Below are 23,725 nucleotides of genomic sequence, written 5' to 3'. Positions count from 1 at the left end.
CTGTAATGACATTTCGCACTATTTAACTTGCTCTATGTGAATTTTCATTATTGTGGAGGTGAGAAAGTACAAAAGTAACATTTTTCATAAAAAAACTAGTTTTAAAACATAATGTTTTTAGCAGAAATATATTGTTTGCAATGGTTACTAACTCACAAAGAGTGGTCTATCAAAATCAGGTGTTGTGTTGTATCAATGTAGATCAGCTTTAATATAACTTCACTTTAAACAAAAGTTGTACATTGTTATTTTTGACCTCATAGGCATGGACGAAAGTAACACACAGGTGGGTCAAAAGTAACAAAACAATATTTGCTAGATTTTAGGCTCTCATCGTGGACGTGTATGGGAACAAATCATTCGAATTCTCAAAATGATCCTATATGCTTTGTCCTTCGACAGCAGACTCTTAATGATAAAGGCTTACAGACTGTTTTATGCGAAGTGGAAGCCATACTCAATGACCGCCAATTATTGCAGCTTCTGAGGATGTCAAAGATCCAGAAGCCTTAACCCCTAATCATTTACTTCAATTGAAAGGAGTTCCCATCTTGCCTCCAGGAGGATTCAGAAGGACGACATCTATTCCAGAAGAAGACGGAAACAAGTACAGTATATCTGTGATCTTTTCTGGAAACAATGGACTAGTGCAGTAGTTCTCAAACTCTTTTCATCAAGTACCACCTCTGAAAAAAATTGTCTCTCCAAGTACCACCATAATGAGCAGTTTTGAAAAAGAGAAGCGCAGTAGGCCCAGTAAAGCAGCTAAAGCTCTGTACATTTCCAAAACGAGGCAGATTAATTCCTATTATTTTATTGTTTTAATTACTATTTATTTTTGTCAGCCACTTTAAACGTTATTAATAGTTTGGATATTAACACTGTATTAAAAATAAATAAATAAATAAATAAAGATAATGAAAACAAACTAAAAACGTCAACATTAAATTAAATTAAAAATTGCTTTTAAACATTAAAAATGATAGGTTGCTGTTTTTAAAGGCTAAAAAAAAGTCTGTACTTAAATGTAAAGCATTAACATGTAGTAGCCTATTTATCAACACCTGGAAATGTTGCCTGGACGTCATAAATATAGGTTATATGTCATCATATTCATATATAAAATCATTTTTGATTGATTTTTAAATATATGTAGCATGTACATATGACATATTTAATTCCTCCACGTACCACAAGAAGGAAGCCCACGTACCAGTAGTGGTACACCCACCACAGTTTGAGAACCACTGGACTAGAGTACCGTTATTGCAGAAAAGACATAAGTGGAATAAAACCAAACAGAACCTCAAAATTGGAGACATTGTTCTCGTAATCGATGATACTTCACCATGGAATTCCTATAGGTCGCCGAGTTAAAGTGAGAACTAACAGTATCCTGGAAAGACCTATTAGCAAATTATGCTTTCTCAGAGACATGTCATAAGAATTTAAAGATACTAGCCAGAAGACTTTACAGTGTCTTGGACAATTAAAAAAACTAACAGCAAGAGTAAGTCTAAGAAATCACAAGGGTTCCTTGCTGAATGTGCTGTTATAGCCTGGAAAGCAAATGTTGTCAGGGCTTCGAGAAAATCGCTTTGTTACTTTCATCCCATGTTTCTTTCATCCCTGATCTCCCCTTACATTCCACAATATACAGTAATTTTTACAATGTATTTTTTTAAATACAGTAACATACTGCATACATGTCGTACAGTAAGTTACAGTTCATTTTGAAATACTGTGTGATTTGCAAAAATGTTTTTATTAATTAACAGTGTTTATTTAAGTTTAGTCTCTGTTGTTTTCTTACTCAGTGTATCCTAGGAATGAAAAAAAGACACACGCTAAAGTTAATGTTTTCTCTATAACAATACTTCACCAAAAAACTGATTTTGTTTTCTTTCATTAATTACTGTCGTAAAAAAAACATATTACTTGTAATATGGTTTGAAATGATTCCGTAATAGCGTTCTCTAAGTTTTCATGACATCAAAATATGCCGTGTTTAATTTGCTTGTGCAGGTGCGGATGTTGTTAATCTTATAGTGAACGATTAATCTTTGTGCAAGTTGATTCATTAGTTTGCTGTAAGTAAAAGATGAGAGGAGGAACAAAAACGAAATAAACCCGACCCTACTTGATGTTCTCTTGATCTTTTACTTGATAAATGTTTTCTTATTGTTGACAAAATGGTCACACTTTACAATAAGGTTCATTAGTTAATGTTAAGTAATGCATTTACTAACATGAACAAACATTGAACAATACATTCACTACAGTATATATTCATGCTAATAACCGTTAGTTAATGAAAATACAGTTGTTCATTGTTAGTTCATGTTAACTCATGGTGCATTAACTAATGTTAACAAGCATGGACTTGAATGTTAATAATGCATTAGTAAATGTTCAATTATGATTAATAAATGCTGTACATGTGTTGTTCATGATTAGTTCATGTTAGTAAAAGCATTAACTAATGAACCTTATTGTAAAGTGTTACTGACAAAATGTTGAAAAAACCCATCATCAAGTGTGGTAGGATATAATATTTAATGTTCCATGCAATCACAGTCAGGGCTGGCGTGTCCGTAGAGGCGACCTAGGTGCTGAAAAGTAAGGGCAGCGTCCACGACCCAGCACCTCTAACCAAGATATGACTCAAGACTTTTTACATTCAGTTTTGGACTTTGTATGATTCAGAGCAGTCAACCAATTAATTGACAAGATCTGATTGTAAAGAATGGTTTGAATTAATGATTGAGTCTTTGGGTCATTATGTAAATCTAATTGAGAGTTGAAAAGTAGTTTTGGATTGATCTGAATTATCATAGTTTTGATCTATGAATGAATGAATCTTTTAGACCAGTGGTTCTCAAACTGTGGTACGTGCACCACTAGTGGTACGCAGGCTTCCTCCTAGTGGTACGTGGAGGAATGAAATATGTCATGTACATGCTACACACTTTTCAAAATATATCAAAAATTATGTATATAATATGTCATATGACATATAGCCTATATTTCTGAGGTAATCTGCCACGTTTCTTAACTGTGCAGAGCTGTAGCTGCTTTACTGGGCCTACTGCGCTATTGTATTTCAATACTGCTAATTTTGGTGGTACTTGGAGAGACAATTTTTTTCTGAGGTGGTACTTGATGAAAAAAGTTTGAGAACTACTGTTTTAGACCATTTAGTAAATTAGATAAACCTATTCAGAGTCGAAAATGATTCAAATAGTTCACTGAGTTGTTCATTGAGATATCAACTCAAGAACTCAGATGATTCAGACCACTCTTGTTTCTTTATAAGACAGAAGTTTAATCGGTAATTGACCTTGTGCAGTATTACAGATGACAGATTTCCATTTGCTGCAAAGACTGGAATAATTGAATCATTATACTGATGCTTTGAACACCCTCTGCTAAAATATGCATGAAATAGACTAGATGTAAAGCTTATGATATGATCATCTACAGTATGGACTTCTTTTAAGCATCTCATCGCAAATTATTATACTTTAGCTTTGGAATGATGATTCATATGTTGTTATTAATGTCACATATAATGGTAAAATGTAACAGTGGAATCAGGAGGGAAAGGTTTTGTCAGATGTCAGAGACATGAAAACATTTTTAACCCCCGTTGTATGACAGTCTTTTTAATGTGTCATTTGAAATCTCACTCCAGTTCTTCCTCTCTCTTTTGTTCACGCCTCTCACAGGACCTCACACAAGAGCCGGAGAGCTGAAAGCCTATTATCTGCCAACACTTTCGACAGGGAACTGTTATCTGTTTTCATGTCTCAGAGCTAGTTTTAAAGACACACGCGCACACACAACAGAGTCTCTCTCCACTTTTGTGGTTTTAAAATCAGGGCAGATTCAAGAACAAACATACACTCACACACAAAAAACAAAGAACGTCTACAAAGAGTTTGAAAGGAAAACAGTGCCTCAATTATAAACCAAAGAGAATCATCAATCAGAAAGAGAGAAAAGATTGAAAATGCACAATACGGCATTGACAGAAATCATCATGCACTCAGAGACAAAGTTTCCTCCTCTGTTTAAAGATGCAGAATAACTGTTTCCAATTGGGAAGGAAGTTTCATAATAACTGCTTCTAATGAAAATGACAGGTATATTTAATTTAGAGATTTTTCCAAATGTTCATATTGTTCAAATTATTTTGGGGTTCGGTGAAATTATTATACAGTGAAATATTCTTAAGATTTGAAATTAATATTTGTCTATATTATTATTTAAAGCTGTCACGGTGGTGAAGCGGGTAGCAGGATCGCCTCACAGCAAAAAGGTCGCGGGTTCGAGCCTCAGCTGGCTCCGTTTTCCCCCACTGTCCAAAGACGTGGTATAGGTGAATTGGGTAAGCTAAATTATCTGTAGTGTATGTATGTAAATGAGTGTGTATGGGTGTTTCCCAGTCCTGGGTTGCAGCTGGAGGGGCATCCGCTGCGTAAAACATATGCTGGATAAGTTGGGGGTTCATTCCGCTGTGGCGTCCCAATATTAATAAAGGGACTAAGTTGAAAAGAAAATGAATTAATCAATTAATATGCAGAGCTACTTTTTCAGCATCATTACTTTGTCGAATGATCCTTCAGAAATCATTCTAATAAGTTGAATTGCTCAAGAAACATTTATTATTATTATAAAGGTTGAAAACCCCATGCTGCTTAATATTTTTTTGGAAGAAACAGTGATACATTTTGTCTAACAAATTTAACAAGTGTTAATTTGTTTAAAAACTGCCACCAAATATTTAAAATTTGTGAATGTATACGAAAGCATATTCAGTTACATAGAAGCAAATAATAGATACACGTTTATTGCTTATTATATTATTATTTTATCAGTCAACATTAGCTGATGTGAGAGTGAAACTGATTATTTTTTTACATATAAAACATAATTATTTCATGTTCTTTACATATTTCACAAGTCAATTTGAACTGATCCTATTTGCACACAGTTCAGAGTGAAACAGGATATTTATTTTTATTGGAATTTTTTTTATTGGAAACTGATTTTTTAAAAGGATTTTTTATTGTTACTAACTGATTTGTTAAATTGGAGAGGAGCACTCTTTGGTAAGTGTTATTCGGAATATTAAACAAGCAAATTATGTATTGGAGTTGTGGTAATGTGTAAAATGAGTATGTGTAAAAATGGCTTGACTATAGATGTTATTTTGTGTTGTAGTACAGTACGCACTCCAAGCTTTTCATTCACTGTGAGCCAGGAACTGTGTGGCTTTTCATAAAGCCTGAAAGAGAGTGAGGAGTGTATGGGAGTGAACCAATGAGACGTCAATCTTAAATGTATATAAGAATAGATTTTCTATACAATTACATAAAGGGTCTTTTCTTTTCAACTCATTCTCATGAACATTTCTTGTTACACACAGTCATGTGAACTTTGTTCTGTCTTCAAGTCAAAATTACCTTGCTCCTGAATCCTGACATGTTTAGGATATGTCGAATGCAGGAAAAGGAGCTGTTTGCATATACTGTCTATATTATATTATATTATATTATATTATATTATATTATATTATATTATATTATATTATATTATATTATATTATATTATATTATATTATATTATATTATATTATATATGGCTGTCAGTATAACAACTTTTTTTCGCTCCATAATTATTTTGGCCAAAAAAATTAATACCTATTCACATATATATTTTATTCAATTCATCTTTTTTTCTATAGGGCTTTTACTAGATTGTGTCAAAGCAGCTTTACATAGAAGTTCTAGTAAACTGTGTCAGTTCAGTTTAGTTCAGTTCAGTGTAGTTTAATTTTCACTGTTGAAATAAGTCCAAACACTGAAAAGCAAATCTACTGATGCACAGCTCCAAGTCTTAAACCATGCAAGCCAGTGGCGACAGCGACAAGGAACAAACTTCACTACCAGGCTCAGTTGAGCACGACCATTTCCCCTCTGGCCAAACTTCTTGTGCAGAGCTGCAGTCTAGGCACATTGCAATGCAAATTCAACACAAGCTTTCTACATCAGACATAATGAGAAATGTTATCCCAAATTAATGGAGCTGAAGAAACGTTCTGGCCCACCTGTGGCTCTGTTTCCATCAAGATCTGGCTTTTTACATCACGCCACATCCCTGGGGCCATCCGTCATTGGGGTTTTACAGGAATCAGTCTCATGCTCTCCACTCCTCTATGACCACCACAGCAGCTGCTCAGGATACGGCCTGGTCCAGGATTATGGAAACCTCTGAAATAATAAAAACAGACTAACATAAGCGCAGATGTCATACAAATTATAATGTCTTGTGAGAAGTGTTCAACAAAGTCATGAACATTCCTTTAGAGGATTTGGATTTCAAAGCATTTGTGTTTTATGTGTATGCTAATGCAAAGAGATTTGTCTTTAATCTAGTTTTAAACTGACAGAGTGTGTGTGCTTCCCAAACTGAGCTAGGTAGGCTGTTCCAGAGTTTAGGTGCCAGATATAATAAAAATTTACCACCTACAGTTGATTTTGATATTCTGGGAAGAATCAATTGTCCAGAATTAATTGAGCGTAGTGGGCAAGAGGGGTTATAATACATCAGGAGCTCCCTTAAACACTGGGAAGCTAAGCGTTTAGGGCTTTGTAGGAGGTCAATAAAATGTAAAAATGTATACAATATTTAATAAAGAGCCAATGCAATGATGAAAGAACTGGAGTAATATGATCATATTACTTTGTTCTAGAAAGCACTCTATACGATGTACAGACACATGCTTTCAGAAATATAGGTAGAAAAGCTCTCACTATAGTATCCATATATGTTTGTACTTGGTGTCCAAAGTCTTCCACAATTTAGCAAGCGTACTTAAGAAAAAAATTAATTGGGGCTAAATATGGTGCTGTCGGTTATCATTTAGCCTTTATAAAGGTCAGTCTGAGACTCATTATTCAGTGTGTTTATCTTAATAGAATGAGATTGGTTGATATCCAAAGGCCACTTTAAGTAAGAAATCTCTAATATTATTCTGTTGACACAGAAGTGTAGGCCAAACCATGAATGTTGTTTTGTTTTTACTACAAACATCTTCCATCACAAAAGAGCTCAGATCACCATGACTGCCTTTATTCTGCAGTCTGTTACTATTGGAAACAGGGGAAAAAAGATAGAGACTGAAGCTTGATATGAAAGAAGAGCATCGGCGTATCGTGATAAACCACAGTCCTAAAATCCCACTGATAGAGACTTGAGCTTCTCTGTGGCTTTGAGGCCGAGATGCTGAATCTGCTTGGGAGAATTGAGTGATTTCAGTCTGAGTACAGTTTCTTTGATGTTTTTTAGGAGAAGTGCTGTGTTCCCATGTACTCTGGCGTGATGTGACTCACTGATGAAATGGCGGAGAAAGATGAAAAGCCAGATCTTGATGGAAACACAGCCACAGGTGGGCCAGAACGTTTCTTCAGCTTTATTTGGGAAGACATTTCTCATTATCTCTGATGTAGAAAGTTTGTGTTGAATTTGCATTGCAATGTGCAATTTTTTTGTGCTAATTTTAGGAGTAAATGTGTGGAACTAATTGTCATTGTCAACTAATTCTCATTAGATTGCAACTATACTGTAGACACTCTAGACTGGGGTTAAGGTTAGTGTAAGTTGACATAGACTTGCAAAGTTTCTTATAGTCAGTTAAATGTTTGTTAAAGTAACAGTATAAACATTAAGCAGACAGTCCACTAATACTAAAATGGACCATCAAAACAAAGTGTTACCATTTATAAGGTCGACAAAAATTGTTAGAATTTGATTCTCATTTTGGCCTGATGATGACTATTTGAAAATGCCTTTTAGTTTATGACATCTTATCTAAATTTGAGTTGAAACAAAAATGCATTTTCAGTGTAAATCTAATTTCAAGAGTTTACACTTAAATATTGCTTGATGCTATTACAAGGTTTGGCATACTGCCCTGTGAGAGAACCCTGAGCTTGGTGATAATTGAGCCTATAGGGCTCCCACCAGGTTTTTTAGCATGTAAGAGTGTCCCCTAGTAAAGAAGGGAAAGGAGGAGATGGGGTGGAAGGGGGGATTCTTCCAAAACAAAGATATGGCAGTAAGGTGCAACCGGTCTATTTATAATGGGCTTGGATCAATCTGATTGGTTTATTACTGATCACGAATAAGAGACCAGATGCCATCAATCTTATTACATGCTCCTCTGGAAATTAGTTAAAAAACTTCACTTTTTACTTACAATTTCTTACTTACTTATTCCCAGGGTCGTTTAAATCGAAGTTGATATTTAGCCGCACCATATTGGTGTTTCATAAGTTTTTTATGAGGTGGGTTGTTAGCCCAATGCTCATCACCCAACCTCGAGGACCAGGACATACAGTACACATACACGACGGACACTTAAGCTTACCCAATTCACCAACAGCACATTTCTTTGGACTGTGGGGAAAACAAGAGAAAACCCACGTGAACATGCAAACTCCACATAGAAATGCCAACTGACGCGGCTGGGGCTTAAATCAGTGACCTTCTTGCTGTGAGGTGACAGCTCTATCCACTGCTCCACCGCGTCAGCCCTTATACCACGATTATTGTTAGAAATTCATAATGATAATATATTACAGTATAGACATTTTAAAAGAGTTAGAATTCATTGGGGATATCATTCCAGAGTCCACTTGTTAATATATTAAACATTTACTTTATTACTAAATAAAAATGTAACACTCATTTTATTTCAGCTTGGTGCAAGAGAAAATGTTGACATTTTCCTTATGCTTATTTTACAACTTAAATAGCTAAGACTAAATAAAAAAAACTACTTCAAGTTTTGTAGACACTATAAAATAAAAATGATGAAAACAGTCAACGGAATTAAATAAAAAATAACTTACTAATTTAAAATATGGATAAACATTACAACAGACATTAAAATAACTACTGTATATACCAGTCAATAATGAAGATGGATGGATGGATAGATAGATAGATGATAGATAGATAGATAGATAGATAGATAGATAGATAGATAGATAGATAGATAGATAGATAGATAGATAGATAGATAGATAGATAGATAGATAGATAGATAGATAGATAGATTTAATATTTTCAAAGAATATTGTGGCAAAATCATTTTAAATTTAATTAAAAAATAAATAAATTAGTAAACATAATGTTGCAGATGCAGTCAGTATCCAATAAGAGGACAATTTATGTGTACTCAATTGCTCATAAATCAAAATGGGAGAATATAATTCCAGGACTGGTGCAGCCACTACAATTTAGACAATACACAGATATAATATAAAAAAAAACATAATTACTATAATAAGATTGTGATTGTTGTCATCCAGAGAGTTATCGGCACAGTTGCCATCAGCCTCTGAAAGAAAGCATCAAGAACCATAACTTATTACACGAAAATTAATCTCCATCCCTCCCTCTGATCTACGTTGTCTTTTAAAATGTCTATCTAAATAAAACAGCAAACATCCAATCATATGCTGTTGCTTAAAACATCTTCAAAAGACAACAAACAATGCAACATTTCTTTTATCATCGCATCTAAATATGGGAGTTTTGAACAATTTGATCACTGGTTTGGGCATAAATTATTATTTTTGTCATCACATGTTTGACAGGTTTTCAAGAGCTCTCTTTCTACCAGACCCAATGTGACTGAAAAATGTAATTGCATGTCCAACCCTTTCTGTGTACAAAAGGAAGGAAACTAGCATACAATAAGTGCAACTTCTCATTTTAAGACTATTCATGATGATTCAGATATGCAAAGGCCACATCCGACAGAAATTTACATCATTTTGGTGATGAAAATAAAAACACTGAAAATGTCAGCAGGCCTAAAATGAATGCTTGCCAAAAACAATTTGTTGTTAAACGTATGACAGTGTTACTTTCTGGATGCCTGGTAAACATTTTTTTTATGATTAATTCTGAGACTACAGTATGATTTAGTGTGATTATCAGATCTCAAAGATCGCATTGTATTTATACAAGTATGTATGTGCAACACTAGGACCTTTTTACACCATAACCTGGCCCATAGCCAGCTTGGTGAAAGGGGTCATTCTTTTTTCTCAAAAAGTGGACTTTTTTTTGCAATTATACACCTCATTTTCTATAAAATTACCTCATTTTTGTGACATTTTTAAGCACTATTCTGTTCATCATACCCACACTTGTTGACTATTTTAGCTAAAATAGTATTCATTTTATCCATTTTATATTAGCTACTTTTGGTGTTTCGCATTTCTTATTGGTCGTGTTTTAATTCAGGAATAAGGTCTTGATTTGCAATAAAAATTTCTTGTAGAATTTTTTCTCTATTTAAAAACAATACAGTGAAAGATGACTTCTCTTATGTCAGATTGTATGTTTTCTTGCACAGTTGGATGTTAGACTCATGTAAAATAATTGTTTGCATTGGCCAAAAATAGTTAGCTGAAGTCACACCAAAGCGACAGCCAACAGAAGATTCCGCTTAGCCTTAAAGCCTTTTCGATGGGTTATTTTCACTTACTATGATGGCCAGAATAAAACAAATTAGCTCCTGTGTGGGACAAATTCTGGATCTTTGTCAGTGAGCGGGTGGGTCTTGATAACAATGTGTCAGAACAGCTTGGTTTGCAATAGCTGCTCCACAGAACTTTATTTTGAGTAGAGCAAACAGCTTCATGTAATTTCTAAATGTGTCATCAACAAAAGAGAAGTATTTCAAAAATGAAGTTCCCCTGTCGTTTTCTGCCCCGATGAAACCATTGTTGCGTGTTTAAAAGCAAGGAAAACCAACTATAACCTTTTGCAATTTGGTGTTTTAAAAATAATAATACAATTATTTAGATAACTTATAAATGATGTTTTATCAGTGTGTTACTGCTTTTTAAATTAGTAAATAAATACCCAGTTTCTTAGCTAATAAAAATATTACTTAAGTCAACAACCATTGGTGTGAATTTGTGAATAATTTGGTAGTATTTTTTGTAATGGTTATTGTGCCCAAAAGACTTCACAAAATACGAAAAATTTAATTTTTAATAATTACAATTTTCAGTCCAGGGTTATTATGCTAACTAAAACTAATACATCTGTTTAGCTGTGCCAAATGAGCACTATGGTACGTCCGACAGATCGCACCATTGTCTTTCTTTTCTTTTTGATTCTTTTATAACCTGTTTTAACACATTTTATTTTGTTTTAATCATTTTTATTTACTTATTTGTTTTATTCTTGTTTATGTATATCACTTTGAATTACCATTGTGTATGAAATGTGCTATATGAATAAACTAGCCTTGCCTTCCCTATACAATAAAACTATATTGTTTACTGTAAAAAAAAATACATACTGAAAAAAATGCTTAATTTCTAAATTAAACTTGAAAAGTAAAACAGTATGTTAAACTTATTGAGCAATATATTTTCAGAAGCCAAACCAGCCAGGTGTATCAAAATGTTATTTAGGCCCTTATATTTACGGTAGCCTGCAGTAGGCTACATATAATAGTACAAAGAATGTATTATAGTAGCTACACTGTAAAAATGCTGGGTTCCACACAATCGATTTGTGTTGGGGCAACAATGAAGGAATAAATTAACTTATTGGTTTTTACAAATTTGTGGATTGAAAATAAAACAATTAAGTTGCCAATCAGATTTTTTGTAGGTATTTTGTTTTTCCCACACTAGTTCATGAAAACACTATGATAGCGATAATGACTAGCCTATCAAAATTCATTTTGGTATTAATTGTCAAAAGATGGTTTAAAACATCACACAACATCATTTTACACGTGCAAAAACTATCCACCCCGCATCTTTTCAATCCACACCCTCTCTGAGAGTCTGAGGTTGCCTATGGAAAGCGGCCCGCACTCAGTCCCACAATAACACGCGTGACGTCAGTCCGTCACCGCTCCCGTTGGATGCAGCAGTAGCGGAGCGGCGAGAGACACTGAACGGTGATTGAAAGAGAAGAGAGCTGAACGGCGGTGGCGGCGGCAGCCATCTTAAAACTACCGCACTAATCCGAGATATACATCTTCTGGATATTTCTGCGACACCGAGCCCAATCACACCGTTTCGGGCGAGAGGAGACAGAGTAACGCAGTTTTAATCTTTCCCTGTTTTTATTACGAAGACGCGATGCGGATCCGCGGGGTCAAACCTTTCGCTTCTGCAGTCGGTCTGCTTTTAGGACTATTATACGTGGTGGAGGCAGCCAAAGGTAAGATTTAAGAGCGTTTTGATCCATTGCCAGTGACAAGATGTGAATATAATGTGAATAAGTTCCCCCGTTTAACATATCTCAAGCTTGCGAATGTATTATTGTAATTTATTTTTAAGCTTATTATTGTTCCTCGGTCAGTCTTTCTTAGCAGTAATCTAAAATAATGGCTTAAAATCAAGGTGTGAGTACTGCGTCCAACATATAGGCTATCGCAGCCTATGAAAAATCCATCTCCGTCTCATACCGAAAAGCTGTCATGAAATAATTGCCGTGGCCTGTCAGCTGTGAAATCTCCCTCACGGTTCCGCTTCAATTGACAGCTATTTTTTTGTGTCAATCCTTTAACATAACAGTCTTGTCTGTGCCAACACCCCGTGGCCAGGACACATCACAGCGTTTTGCTTGGGAATCAAATCTGTGTGCTTGGTTTGTACTCCCGTTTTAAAGGCAGCGCGGGAGGTGTCGTGCGAGAACATAACTTGGTTTTGGTTTGTATTCTTGTGTATAGCGATAAAATCAAGTGTGCAGTCCGCATTGCAGGTCCCGTGTGGAATACAGTGTGTTCTGGTTTTAAAAATTCATCTGTGAAATGGCTCACGCGCAGCTAAATATGACTGAAGGACATCGCTGCAGGTGCACGCGCAGACATTACAGCAATGTGACACACACACACATATATATAGAGCTCGATGTGTGCGAAACATTTGCTTGTGAAACGCTGCCTTTCCAGTAATATCTTGCTTTTCAGTTACATGGTTGTTATTCTTAAAGGTACGAATTGAATTCTTAACTTTAATAAGGATTTGTTGAAACAGTATCTATCTATCTATCTATCTATCTATCTATCTATCTATCTATCTATCTATCTATCTATCTATCTATCTATCTATCTATCTATCTAGTCTTTTTTGTCTGAATAAAATCTAATGCAAGAGAAGAATACATTATAGTGTTTTAATGAAAGATTTGCTGATTCATTCAAAAATCATGTAGATGCTTATTTTCAGAGAGGCGAAGACAAATTTTACTTTCAAGGGGGATAGAAGTACTTTAGTAGGCTACTTTTTGATTACACTTTTATTTAATAGTTATTATAAAAGTATTTTGTTCATAAATCAAAAACAAATGAAACTGACATGAACAACCCAACTGATTTTTTCAAAATGTGTTGCTTAAAAGTTAAATGAATATGCTTATGTTCTTGTTTGTTGTACATGTACAAAACAAATCCTAAATATCATCATTCTTTAATGGGGTGCTAATAATTGTCAGTCATTATGTTGTTGCCATGTGAGGCAGCTGAGTATGCAGGGCTTGAGGCCACTGACATTTAACGTATTTAACAAATTATATTGTGGTCTGTGGTGCAATTCAAGGGTTAAGACTTGATCATGCGACCATCTTAAATGCTTCTAGATGTTACATCTTTATCAGTGTTTTTTAACTGGTTGACTTTGGCCTTCAAGAGGCGACACAACACAGATGTCCTCAATTTTTTTTTTAAACAAAGATATCTTTGAAATCAAACATAGAACTCAACATTACTTTAAAAAATAGAGTTTTTTTTAAATTTCATCATCTGAGTAATAGTAATAGTATGAAGAAAGGATAAAAAACTGAAGTTTATTTGACAGACAGCACGCCAACTATTAGTATTCAACTGTCCATATTTATTAGTGGTTCTGAATTAAAATACTATATGGTTATAAATACGGTTTATAAGTATAAACCATATAAATATGTTTTTTTATAAAAGCATATTCGTCCCTTACATACCTGCATATTTTGTGGTTAAAGCAGTTTAGAATGGAAGAGTTTAGATGCAAAAACCTCTATATGCCGTCTGAAATTTTCCTCTTAAATGAGCTTTTTTTATCACAGGGTGCTGTGTGTAGGTTGAGTCAAATCACTTTTATGGCAAATAATAAGTCCTTTTCGTGGTCTTTAAAGTGAAATATCTCAACATAAACAAAGGGGGCTGAGAAAAATGTAGATTTTCGATGAGAATTTCAGACGGCACTTAGAGGTTTTTGCATCTGAACTTTTTTTATCTAAAAAGTTCTGATGTGAAATTGTTCTGAAGACAAAATTATATCAATATTTACACTTCTTATGGATGCCCAAATCACTTTTAATCATTACAATACCAACAAATTCCTTGCATATGAGTGGATTTTGCAATTTTTTTCATCCCTGTTAAAACTTTTATACTTGATAGCCCAAATAAAGTCTTTTAGAGTAGCACTTGCAATTTGTCTAAAATTCACAGGCAAGGAAAGTCCTCCATTTTCTCCTCGCCAGAGTGTCTGAATTAGCTGATTTAAATGTCCACCTCCACTGATGATTACCATGTCTCACTCTGTTTTTATTAGCCCTGGATAACTTTATTACCCTTGATGCATTTGACAGAGTCTCTTTTTTTGAGTTTGACTGGCTTTGTTGAAACACACCTGCTCAGTTCCCTGCTGTTATCAGCTAAGTGTAAACCCCACCTTGCTCTTTCTACTGCTGCCAGGGTGCTCTAAACTCATACTGTGTGGATATTTTTAGTTGAATTATAAAACTCCTCCAAAGCTGTGTTTTGAAAATATGTCAAGATGTCAATTAACACTCTGTACTCACAAAGCGCTTACAATATGGAAAGCAGATTTTGTGTTAAAGATTTTGTTCACTGATATAATGAGGAATTAGTGAGACAAGATCTTTGTGAAGTTACCAAGAACAGAACAATTTATTGTTAAGATTACAATCTCTATTTAAAGGACTAACATTTCTAGATAAGAACAGTTCAGAGCATTAAATCAGAACATTAAAATCTTCATTTGTGCTGTTGCTGATACTGAGAGAAGTTGTCTTTTATATACATTTAGGTGACAACAATTTACTAACGATTTACTAAATTTACTTAAAACAATTTAGTAAATTAACAATTTACTAAAAAGTAGTAACAATGTTCAAAAACTTTTACCTTAAAATCTGTTTTGAGGCCATTGGAATGCTGTTTTAGTTTAATTGAACGCTAAAATGCTATAATAGGTTTCTGTTTTTATTTGAAACTGTATCACAAGTATTTTAACCACAAGTTAATTCTGTCTTAAGTACATTGAAATTATCTCATAAGTATTAGATTAAATATTTATTATTTGGATATAAAGGCTTATTGAGAAAACCCTGCAGGCACGGGACGTCAACATGATGTCAAATTGACTTTGTACCTCAACGTCGTGGGAAAGTTGGATTTTGTTTGGAAATGAAAAGCGAGTTGAAGTCAATATACAATTTCCAACCTAAAATCAACCAAATATCAACGTCTGATTATGTTACACTGGATGTTGTGTGGATGTTACCACTATGACAACCTAAAATCAATTAAATATCAACGTAACGTGACGTCGTTATTACACATCAAAATAAGGTTGCCTATATTGAATTTTGGTTATCTGACCTCATGACCTAAATCTAACCTAATATTAGCATCTTATGATGTTGTGTGCCTTCTGGGAAGGTTGAGAGTTAAAATAAATTTCTCACCTTTAGGAATTAACTTACGAAACTTTAACAAATTTTTTTATTTAATATTAAATACTTTATAAATGCTGTTCCATCCAGCAATCCAACAAGTCTTTATGAATTATGAGTTGTTGAATTACTCGTATAAAATATGAGCGATTACTTATTTAACATATAATAATCTTTATAAATGTAATGTTTTTAAGTCGACTGCAGAAATTATTTTTCTGAATCTCCTTGTAATTTATGGTACTTACTTATTTTCAGTTTGTTTAGATGCAAATCTCATTTTTGGGTTATAAAGATGGTTCACGATTTTCATGCACACACACACACACACAAAAAAAATTGTGATTATTTGTTCCATATGCAACCTTTAACATAAAAGGAACATTTTTATACCCCCAAATGATTCTTTGCGGTGGAAAATGTTTTGAAATCATTGTTATTCACACTAAACAAAAAAGGTTATATTAAGAACTCTTGATGTAAATGAGGCGGCACAGTGGCTTAGTGGTTAGCACTATCAGAACCTCACAGCAAGAAGGTCGCCGGTTTGAGTCTCGGCTGGGCCAGTTAGCGTTTCTGTCGGAATTTGGATGTTCTCCTTGTGTTTACGTGGGTTTCCTCCAGGTGCTCAGGTTTCCACAGTCCAAAGACATGTGCTATAGGTGAATTAAAGAAACTCAATTGTCCGTAGTGAATGAAAATGAATGAATGAATGATGGAAATGTTCTTTCCTGGAGCCAAAAATAATTCATCTATGGCATTACTTGCTTTGTACCCCAGTTTGGAATTTTTATTTTTAATATTGTTGTAGATCTAGATCCTTTAAACATTTCAGATCGAAGGAGATTTTGTATAAGCAGCTGCTTGTTTGACTCCCGTGGCCCCCAGTCAATTGTTTTATCTGTGTAAACGGAGTGAGTCCTGTAGCAGAAAGTCTTAACTTCCAGATAGCTTGATGGATAATCTTGCAGATTCTTCCCATAGGGACCAGAAGACTTTTGAAGTGTTGGTTTTGTAGATAGACTAGGCGTCCATTAGCAGATCTCTGTTTCGATGCAGGCTGTGGAGGGCCCATTAATTCTGAGAACAGTGGGAAGAAGAGATAGAGGATGGATAAAATAAGCTGAGCAGACTTTCTCTCAGGAGGAGGCAGTGGACTCATTGTTCCTCATGGTGAAGCTGGGAACGCACAGGGACTGTTGTTGATGCATGCTGTTAGAACTTAATTACTTTTAGGGATTTTTTGTAGTGTTTTGAAAGTATTTATGAATTGGTTTTTCTCATATTTATACGAGTGCATTGTTTTTTTTTTGTCCTATTTTCTCTTTCGATTTCATGAATTGCTTTATGCATGGCTGAGAACCCAAGTGTCATATGTTGTGCTCCTTATTCATGGAATTTGTTTTCTGGGAAACAAAGGGTCTCTTGGCTGAGAGCTCAAAGCCGCGTGCTGCAATAATCACGTCACAATGCGCCCACTGTTGGAATTATTTGACTTATGTACCAATCTAGAATTCCAAGGACTTTGTAAGCATAACAGAATACAAAGTATTGCTCGTCGTTTTTCTTATAAATGCTAAAGTTTCAGTTTTTGTGTAGCAGTGTGGCTTGAGATTCCTTCAAACAATCAGCTCTTAGTCATTGTGGCAGCCGGGCAGTCAGTGGTCATTTCATTGGCCCCCTTGTGAGATGAATTGAGTCAGTGATCTGTCAAGAATAGGTCATTATGTACTCAATATAAGGTCTGTCTTTTTGGCATGGTCGACTGCTATTGTTGATCTTCCTAAAACAATATGGTGCATGTGAAGTATGCATGCTAAATGTTTTGGCTGGGTGTGTTTTTGACCAAGTTGACCAAGGTTTTCCAAGTTAAACACAAAGTACAACAAAGTACAAAATAATCTAAAGATCTTTTATCCCCACACAAACTGCCATGCCCCAAACCTCCAACCCATAGTGCCAAAAAACCATGAATAAAATTCAAAAAGAACACATCAAAAAGTCAGGTTCTAAGCATTGTGTCCTGCTATACCCAAGTGAGAAATGAAGCTGCTCCAGTATTTGACGTACAAATCTTGCCGCTCTTTCATTCATTCATTCATTTTCTTGTCGGCTTAGTCCCTTTATTAATCCGGGGTCGCCACAGCGGAATGAACCGCCAACTTATCCAGCAAGTTTTTACGCAATGGATGCCCTTCCAGCAGCAACCCATCTCTGGGAAACATCCACACACACATTCACACTCATACACTACGGACATTTTAGCCTACCCAATTCACCTGTACCGCATGTCTTTGGACTGTGGGGGAAACCAGAGCACCCGGAGGAAACCCACGCGAAAGTAGGGAGAACATGCAAACTCCACACAGAAACGCCAACTGACCTGAGGTTCGAACCAGCGACCCAGCGACCTTTTTTGCTGTGAGGCGACAGCACTATCTACTACGCCACTGCCTCGCCTGATGCTCTTTCAAACAAATCACAATTGTCTCCAAAGGCATATGAGATGCCAATTTTTTTAATCCAAATGTAAGTGAAAGGTGGTTTTGAATTCTTCCATCTCAAAGTTATAAGTTTAATGGCTGTTAGCAGGACTAGTCTGACAAGTAGTGTAGTATCTCATAAGAGGGTAATTCTGGTTGTGTTTTTGTATTGAAATAAGTTTTACTGTGATTTTTCTTTTGGAGATTTAATTTTATTTTGGGGGATTTTGAGGATATATTTGAATTCATTTAGAAGTTTGGTTCAAAATCACATGGTCTAAGCTGAAGGCACTGAAGGTGGACTAATGCAGGATTTACATTCTTTGGTCCCAGCTTAGGTGTATTTTTGGGTGGTTGACCAAGCACAAAGAATATTGAGTTTTTGTTGTAAAAATTGTAAAGTGGTAATATAATTTTAGCAGTTCTAATACAGTTTCAAATCTATATTATTTATTTTCATTGTATAGCAAAACTTTAATGAACCATTACTCCAGACTTCAGTGTCACATGGTCAGAAACCATATTAACCAATTTAATGCATCCATGATTTGGTTATGCCTACTTGCTCTAATTGTAGTCATACTGACTGAATAAACACATTAATATAAATAAAATTGTTGTTTCAAATGCACTGGTTAATTTACAAAAAGTTGTTAATTGTTAATTTTGAACTTAATTTTAATATATTAAAAATGGAATGTAATATTTAATAAAAATGACTGTAATATATATTAGAAACAATACAGAAAAAGGTGCTTATGTCTCTCTTTTTCTTGTGATTGGACTGCCAGAATTTATTGTGATTGGACAAACAGTGAAACTGAAAAGAGAGAGGGATGGGATTGGGATTGGGAAAGTGAGTCAGAATTCAAATTTGGGATGCCCGAAGTGCAGTTGACCAACATGTTGGCACACTCCCCATGAGGCTATCAGTGCAGACGAAGTGTTTTTTTGGCAACTAGTTAGTTGTCCCACATACCTCTGTTTGAACTTTTCAAAAGCATGTGTTGTTTGTTTTATAGACTAAACGACATCAGTGCAACATTTTCACATCCTTAAGGATGTCCTTAAATAGCATGGACTGTGATTGGTTGCAGTCATACACCTTTTTGTAGGGTCCTTGGCCATTAAAAGCTGCAAAAGATTTTAGACTCTCTGCCATGAGTTTATCTAAAACCTTGACTTCTATTACATTACATTAAAATGTTTTTTTTTTCGTTACTATAGCTGTAAACAGATATTATTCAGTGCTCAAAACTAATATTTTTCCCCACAAAAATTAAAGAACAGAGGAATAAAGAGCGTCCCAGAGTGCCCTAAAACGGAGACCTTAATGTAGACCCAATTGAAACCTATTTGTAGAGTAACCCTACCCATAACATCATTATCTCCTTACATTTCTCTGAAGAGAGAGCCCATCCATTCAGTGTCTGTCTGGGTTTTTGGCCTTTGTTTAGCTTGATAAATGCGTCCCTCTGCTATTCCGCGCCTCATCACGTCAGCACCACTCCATGGGAACAGGTAACCAGAGAGTGGGTGTTACCTGTGGATTGAAGTCTGTGCCGCTTGGCCTCCGGAGACCTGAAAAGCAGCTCTGTGTTCTATGGCTACGGCTCACTTTCACTCTCACTGGGCCTTTGTGCGCTCCATACTGAGCTGTGATTGAGCCGCGTTCACACCGCCCTGCCCCCACCAGCATTTAAAACGTCTGGGCCTTGTTGTTCTGTTGCGACTGCTCTGGTGGACAAACAGATACTTTCTTGAGTACACACTGACCCCCTGCTTTGGTCTGTCTATGAACCCTTTCTACTGGGAGATATGTTAGCCGGTTGACTCCAGAGATTTCCCTTTGCGTTTGTTTACAGGGTATTAAACCTCTATGAACAATCGATTCCCTGACCTGTTTAACAAGCAGTGGCATTTTAAATGTGTGTGCAAACATTTAAGTGTGGCTGTTAAGTTTAGAACAACTTGCACTGTAAAATGTAAAAAAAATGCACAATAACTTCATGTAATGCCCCCTCCCCCCCAAAATACTCCAGTTGTGTTGATTTAGCGCATTTTAAATAAGTAGTTTGATAACCAGCAAACATAATTTGTAAAAGATTAAAAATGTTTATGATTTGGCGTTTTTAACTTAGAATGGAAAACTGGCCAAAAACTTATTTAAACAACATTGTGATTTTTGGTGCTTCGATAATTAACCAAAGTTTCTCATGGTCTCGCAGTCCATGTTTTTGAAAACAGTATTATTATGGATGCACTCACACTAGACTAATCGAACTGTGCCAGGACATGTTTCCCGGTTGATTTGACAAGTGACCAAATGATAATTTATGATCGTCAAAAGTTGTGGATCTGTTCTTCAGAATATTTGACTGCATGTCAATGCATCCCAAATGACTAAAAATAATAAAAAACTATGTAACTAAATCATTCTCCACTTAAGGCTGATTTATACTTCTGCGTCAAACACCGGCGTATGCTACGGCGCTGACACATAGCCCTTCGCCGTGGCCGACGGCGTCGCTGATGTGCACCTCTCAAAAATTGTAACTACACGTCGCAACGACGCGTAGCGCAAGCTCTGTGATTGGTCGGCTTAGTAGCGCTGACGAGTCTGAGAGCCGCGCGAATGGCGCGAGCTGGACGCGAGCCCAATGGAGCGATTGTTTACAAGTGTGGAGTCCCGTGAAGGAGCTCCTGATGGAAAGTTTTGTTTTGTGTTTACCTCATAGTTAAAGTTGTTGCACGTTCGCCGGTTCCTGCCTCAAAATGAGCGAGTTTGAGCCACTTGTACATCCAGGAAGTGTTCAGGAAAAGCAAAAATGCAGAGAAGAAACTCGACACAGAGAAACATTTACACCTCACTGCCTACTGTGTTTCGGAAGTGTTAATTCAGACCAACAGAGACAGCGCACAGAAGTATAAATGCACAGCTACGCGCATTGCATGCGCCGTGGGTCACGCCGGTCACTTGAAGCAGAAGTATAAACCAGGCTTTACTCAGCACAGTGGAGATTGCATTAGTTATGTCATTTTTTATTACTTTTAGTAGTTTGGGATGCAGTGACACGCAGTCAAATATTTTGACGAACAGATCCACATGCCTTATTGGTACTGCATTCGAGGCGTGTGCTCAGTAGCCACATTTAATAAAACTATAGCGCTTCATATCAAATCTATATAACAAATCTTTTTTTTTTTAATTGATAATGACAATGATGTTCGGTCAAAAAATATTGATAGCGATTTTATCGCCCAAGCCCTAACTACAAAAATACCATTTTGTAAGTATTTGGCTTTTTTTTCTTAACATTATCTTGTTTTGGTGGAATTCAGGTTTTAAAATTAAAAACTGTTTTGTCTACTGTATTTCTTCTTTGTGCTTTTGTAATGAGGCTCAGAAACCTAAAACCACTTGTTAAGTGGTGATGTATGGAGTAGTGTGTCCGTGTCCAAGCCGCTACTCATTTGAATGGAAAAAATATTCATTTATGACTACATTTTAGTCGCATATTAAAATGATTTTTGTAAAAAATCATGGTCTACACAACAGTTTCGGACTTGCTTCATCACAGACGTCAAAATTTTAACAATAAAAAAAATCACTTTATGGCCTTCAGATAGTAGGCATTGATATATAAATTGCGAATTGTATTTTTGAAAGTATTACAGCGCTTTATAAACGTTTATTATTACCATTTGTTGAGTTTCCCCATACCAGTTAGATTGAGTGCTTGGACCCAGAAGCTGCTTTGCGTGATGTCACACTTAACAAGCGGGTATTGTTTATCAGTTTCCAATTATAAAATGTTATCCGTATCAGTTAAAACACTCCCAATTAGTTATTCCTTAATGTTTAGTAATTTTTGCTGATCTGTGTGAATGGGGGTCATTTTAATAGTGTTGTTTTCTGTATGTGGAAACTGTTGTAAAAAAAACTTTAAACAAATATTTTGTATTGTTCTTCCATTACAACAATCTGATGATTTATAAATAGTTCCTAACTGGAGCATTATAATAGATCAGGTAAACTGGCGTATCTGGCAATTGTCTGTCTTTAGCGTGAGGTAATTTTGTAAAAAGTATAGTAATATGGTAAAACTACATATGTCAACATATTTTCTAATTATTTTTACAGCATCTATATCAAGACTAGTGAGTACAAACGCTGTAAAAATAATGTTACAACTAGGGCTGCAAGTTATTTGATAAATCTGACATTGCAACATTTTGGTTTGATGCAATATATATTGCGATATGAACATAATTTCACTAGATGATCTGATAGCTCTATTTAGAAATTTTTCATTCATTTAGATGTTCAAGTCTTTTTTTTCTATGTAGTAAATAAAATAATACAACAACGACAATAAAATAAATCGCAAGCACATATAAACATGGTAGAGGAAAACTTAAAGTTAAACAACAGTGCTTTTATGGTTTTCTGGAAAACAATATTCAAGTAGAAATTTAACAATCAAACATAAAATAGCATGGGTGCTGGAATTTACATTTTTTTTTTATATTATCTTGGTTCTTTAAAGCTTTATTTAATAACCTAATCCTTTAATGTGACTATTGTGATTATCAATGCTCAAACGATATATTGTTCAGCCCTAGTTACAATTATTTAAAATATAGCCTGCAATGGTGAAAAACACTGCATTCAAAAGCAAATACTTAAGATTTTCTGTTGTTATTTCCTTGTCTTTTCCAACATGTAGTAATTAACATGGCACAAAACCACAACTCATTTTGCATTGAAATGTTAGGCTTCTGCCATCATGATTTGTGTATTCATGTTGAAGAAAGCCGTCTCCAGTTCTGGAGGTGTCAAATCAGTTGCTGAGCGATTTGCATCGTAGCAGGCCATTGTATTGAGATCTTGGGATGGCCCATTGTCCTGCGTTATTCACATGAGAATAGGCTCTGCTCAAAGATGTTAAGCCACAGCAATAAATTCTGCATGAGGCTTCAAAAAGAAGCTGTTTTAAACCTCTTTCAGAAATAGCATCAAACCCATCAAGTGTGAAGGCAAAAGCATTTTCAAGTCAGCCGAGGTGTAGATCGGTAGTTATCTTAGACTAGCAGCGTTAGACCTTGAATTGTAAAGCAGCTGTGTGCTCGGTGAGAACTCGCAGCTCCCTCGCACTCAAGGTGAGAACGGAGGCGTCTTCTGTGCTGTTAATTGACAAAGACTGTGGTGAATTGCACGTTGGGTGTGATAGCTCGCACCAAAAGGTTTCTGGGTCATGCTGACCGGAAAAAGACACCCATTGGTAAACCGTTTATAGGGGACTTAGGGGCCATTTACACTTTATTTACTGGCAAAAGCTTTGTAAGTGTTTTACCTGTTTTATTTACATGACAGTAGCGTTTCTGTTACTGAAAAACGCATAAATATGAAAACAGATTTCAAAGCCAAAGTTAAAAAGCAGCCGTTG

General features: G+C 35.4%; 1 protein-coding gene across 6 annotated transcripts in view; it reads left to right on the top strand.

Annotated features, from left to right (window-relative positions):
• Positions 1-11,920: 11,920 nt before the first annotated feature.
• clstn1 (calsyntenin 1) overlaps positions 11,921-23,725 on the top strand; it is an 82,731-nt gene continuing 70,926 nt past the window's right edge. For 5 of the 6 annotated variants that reach the window (XR_015522979.1, XR_015522978.1, XM_087306210.1 and 2 more), the window contains exon 1: positions 11,921-12,270. Coding sequence is in view for 4 of the 6 variants with exons in the window: in XM_087306210.1 (XP_087162336.1) it covers positions 12,189-12,270 (82 nt within the window). In the remaining 2 variants the exon portion in view is untranslated. 6 annotated transcript variants of the gene reach the window in all.

The sequence above is a fragment of the Danio rerio genome, chromosome 23, assembly GCF_052040795.2.
Source record: "Danio rerio strain M-AB ecotype USA chromosome 23, GRCz13ab, whole genome shotgun sequence".
In the NCBI taxonomy this organism is placed as follows: domain Eukaryota; kingdom Metazoa; phylum Chordata; class Actinopteri; order Cypriniformes; family Danionidae; genus Danio; species Danio rerio.
The sequence above is the reverse complement of the archived record's forward strand: the minus strand, read 5'-3'. Positions and strand labels throughout refer to the sequence as shown.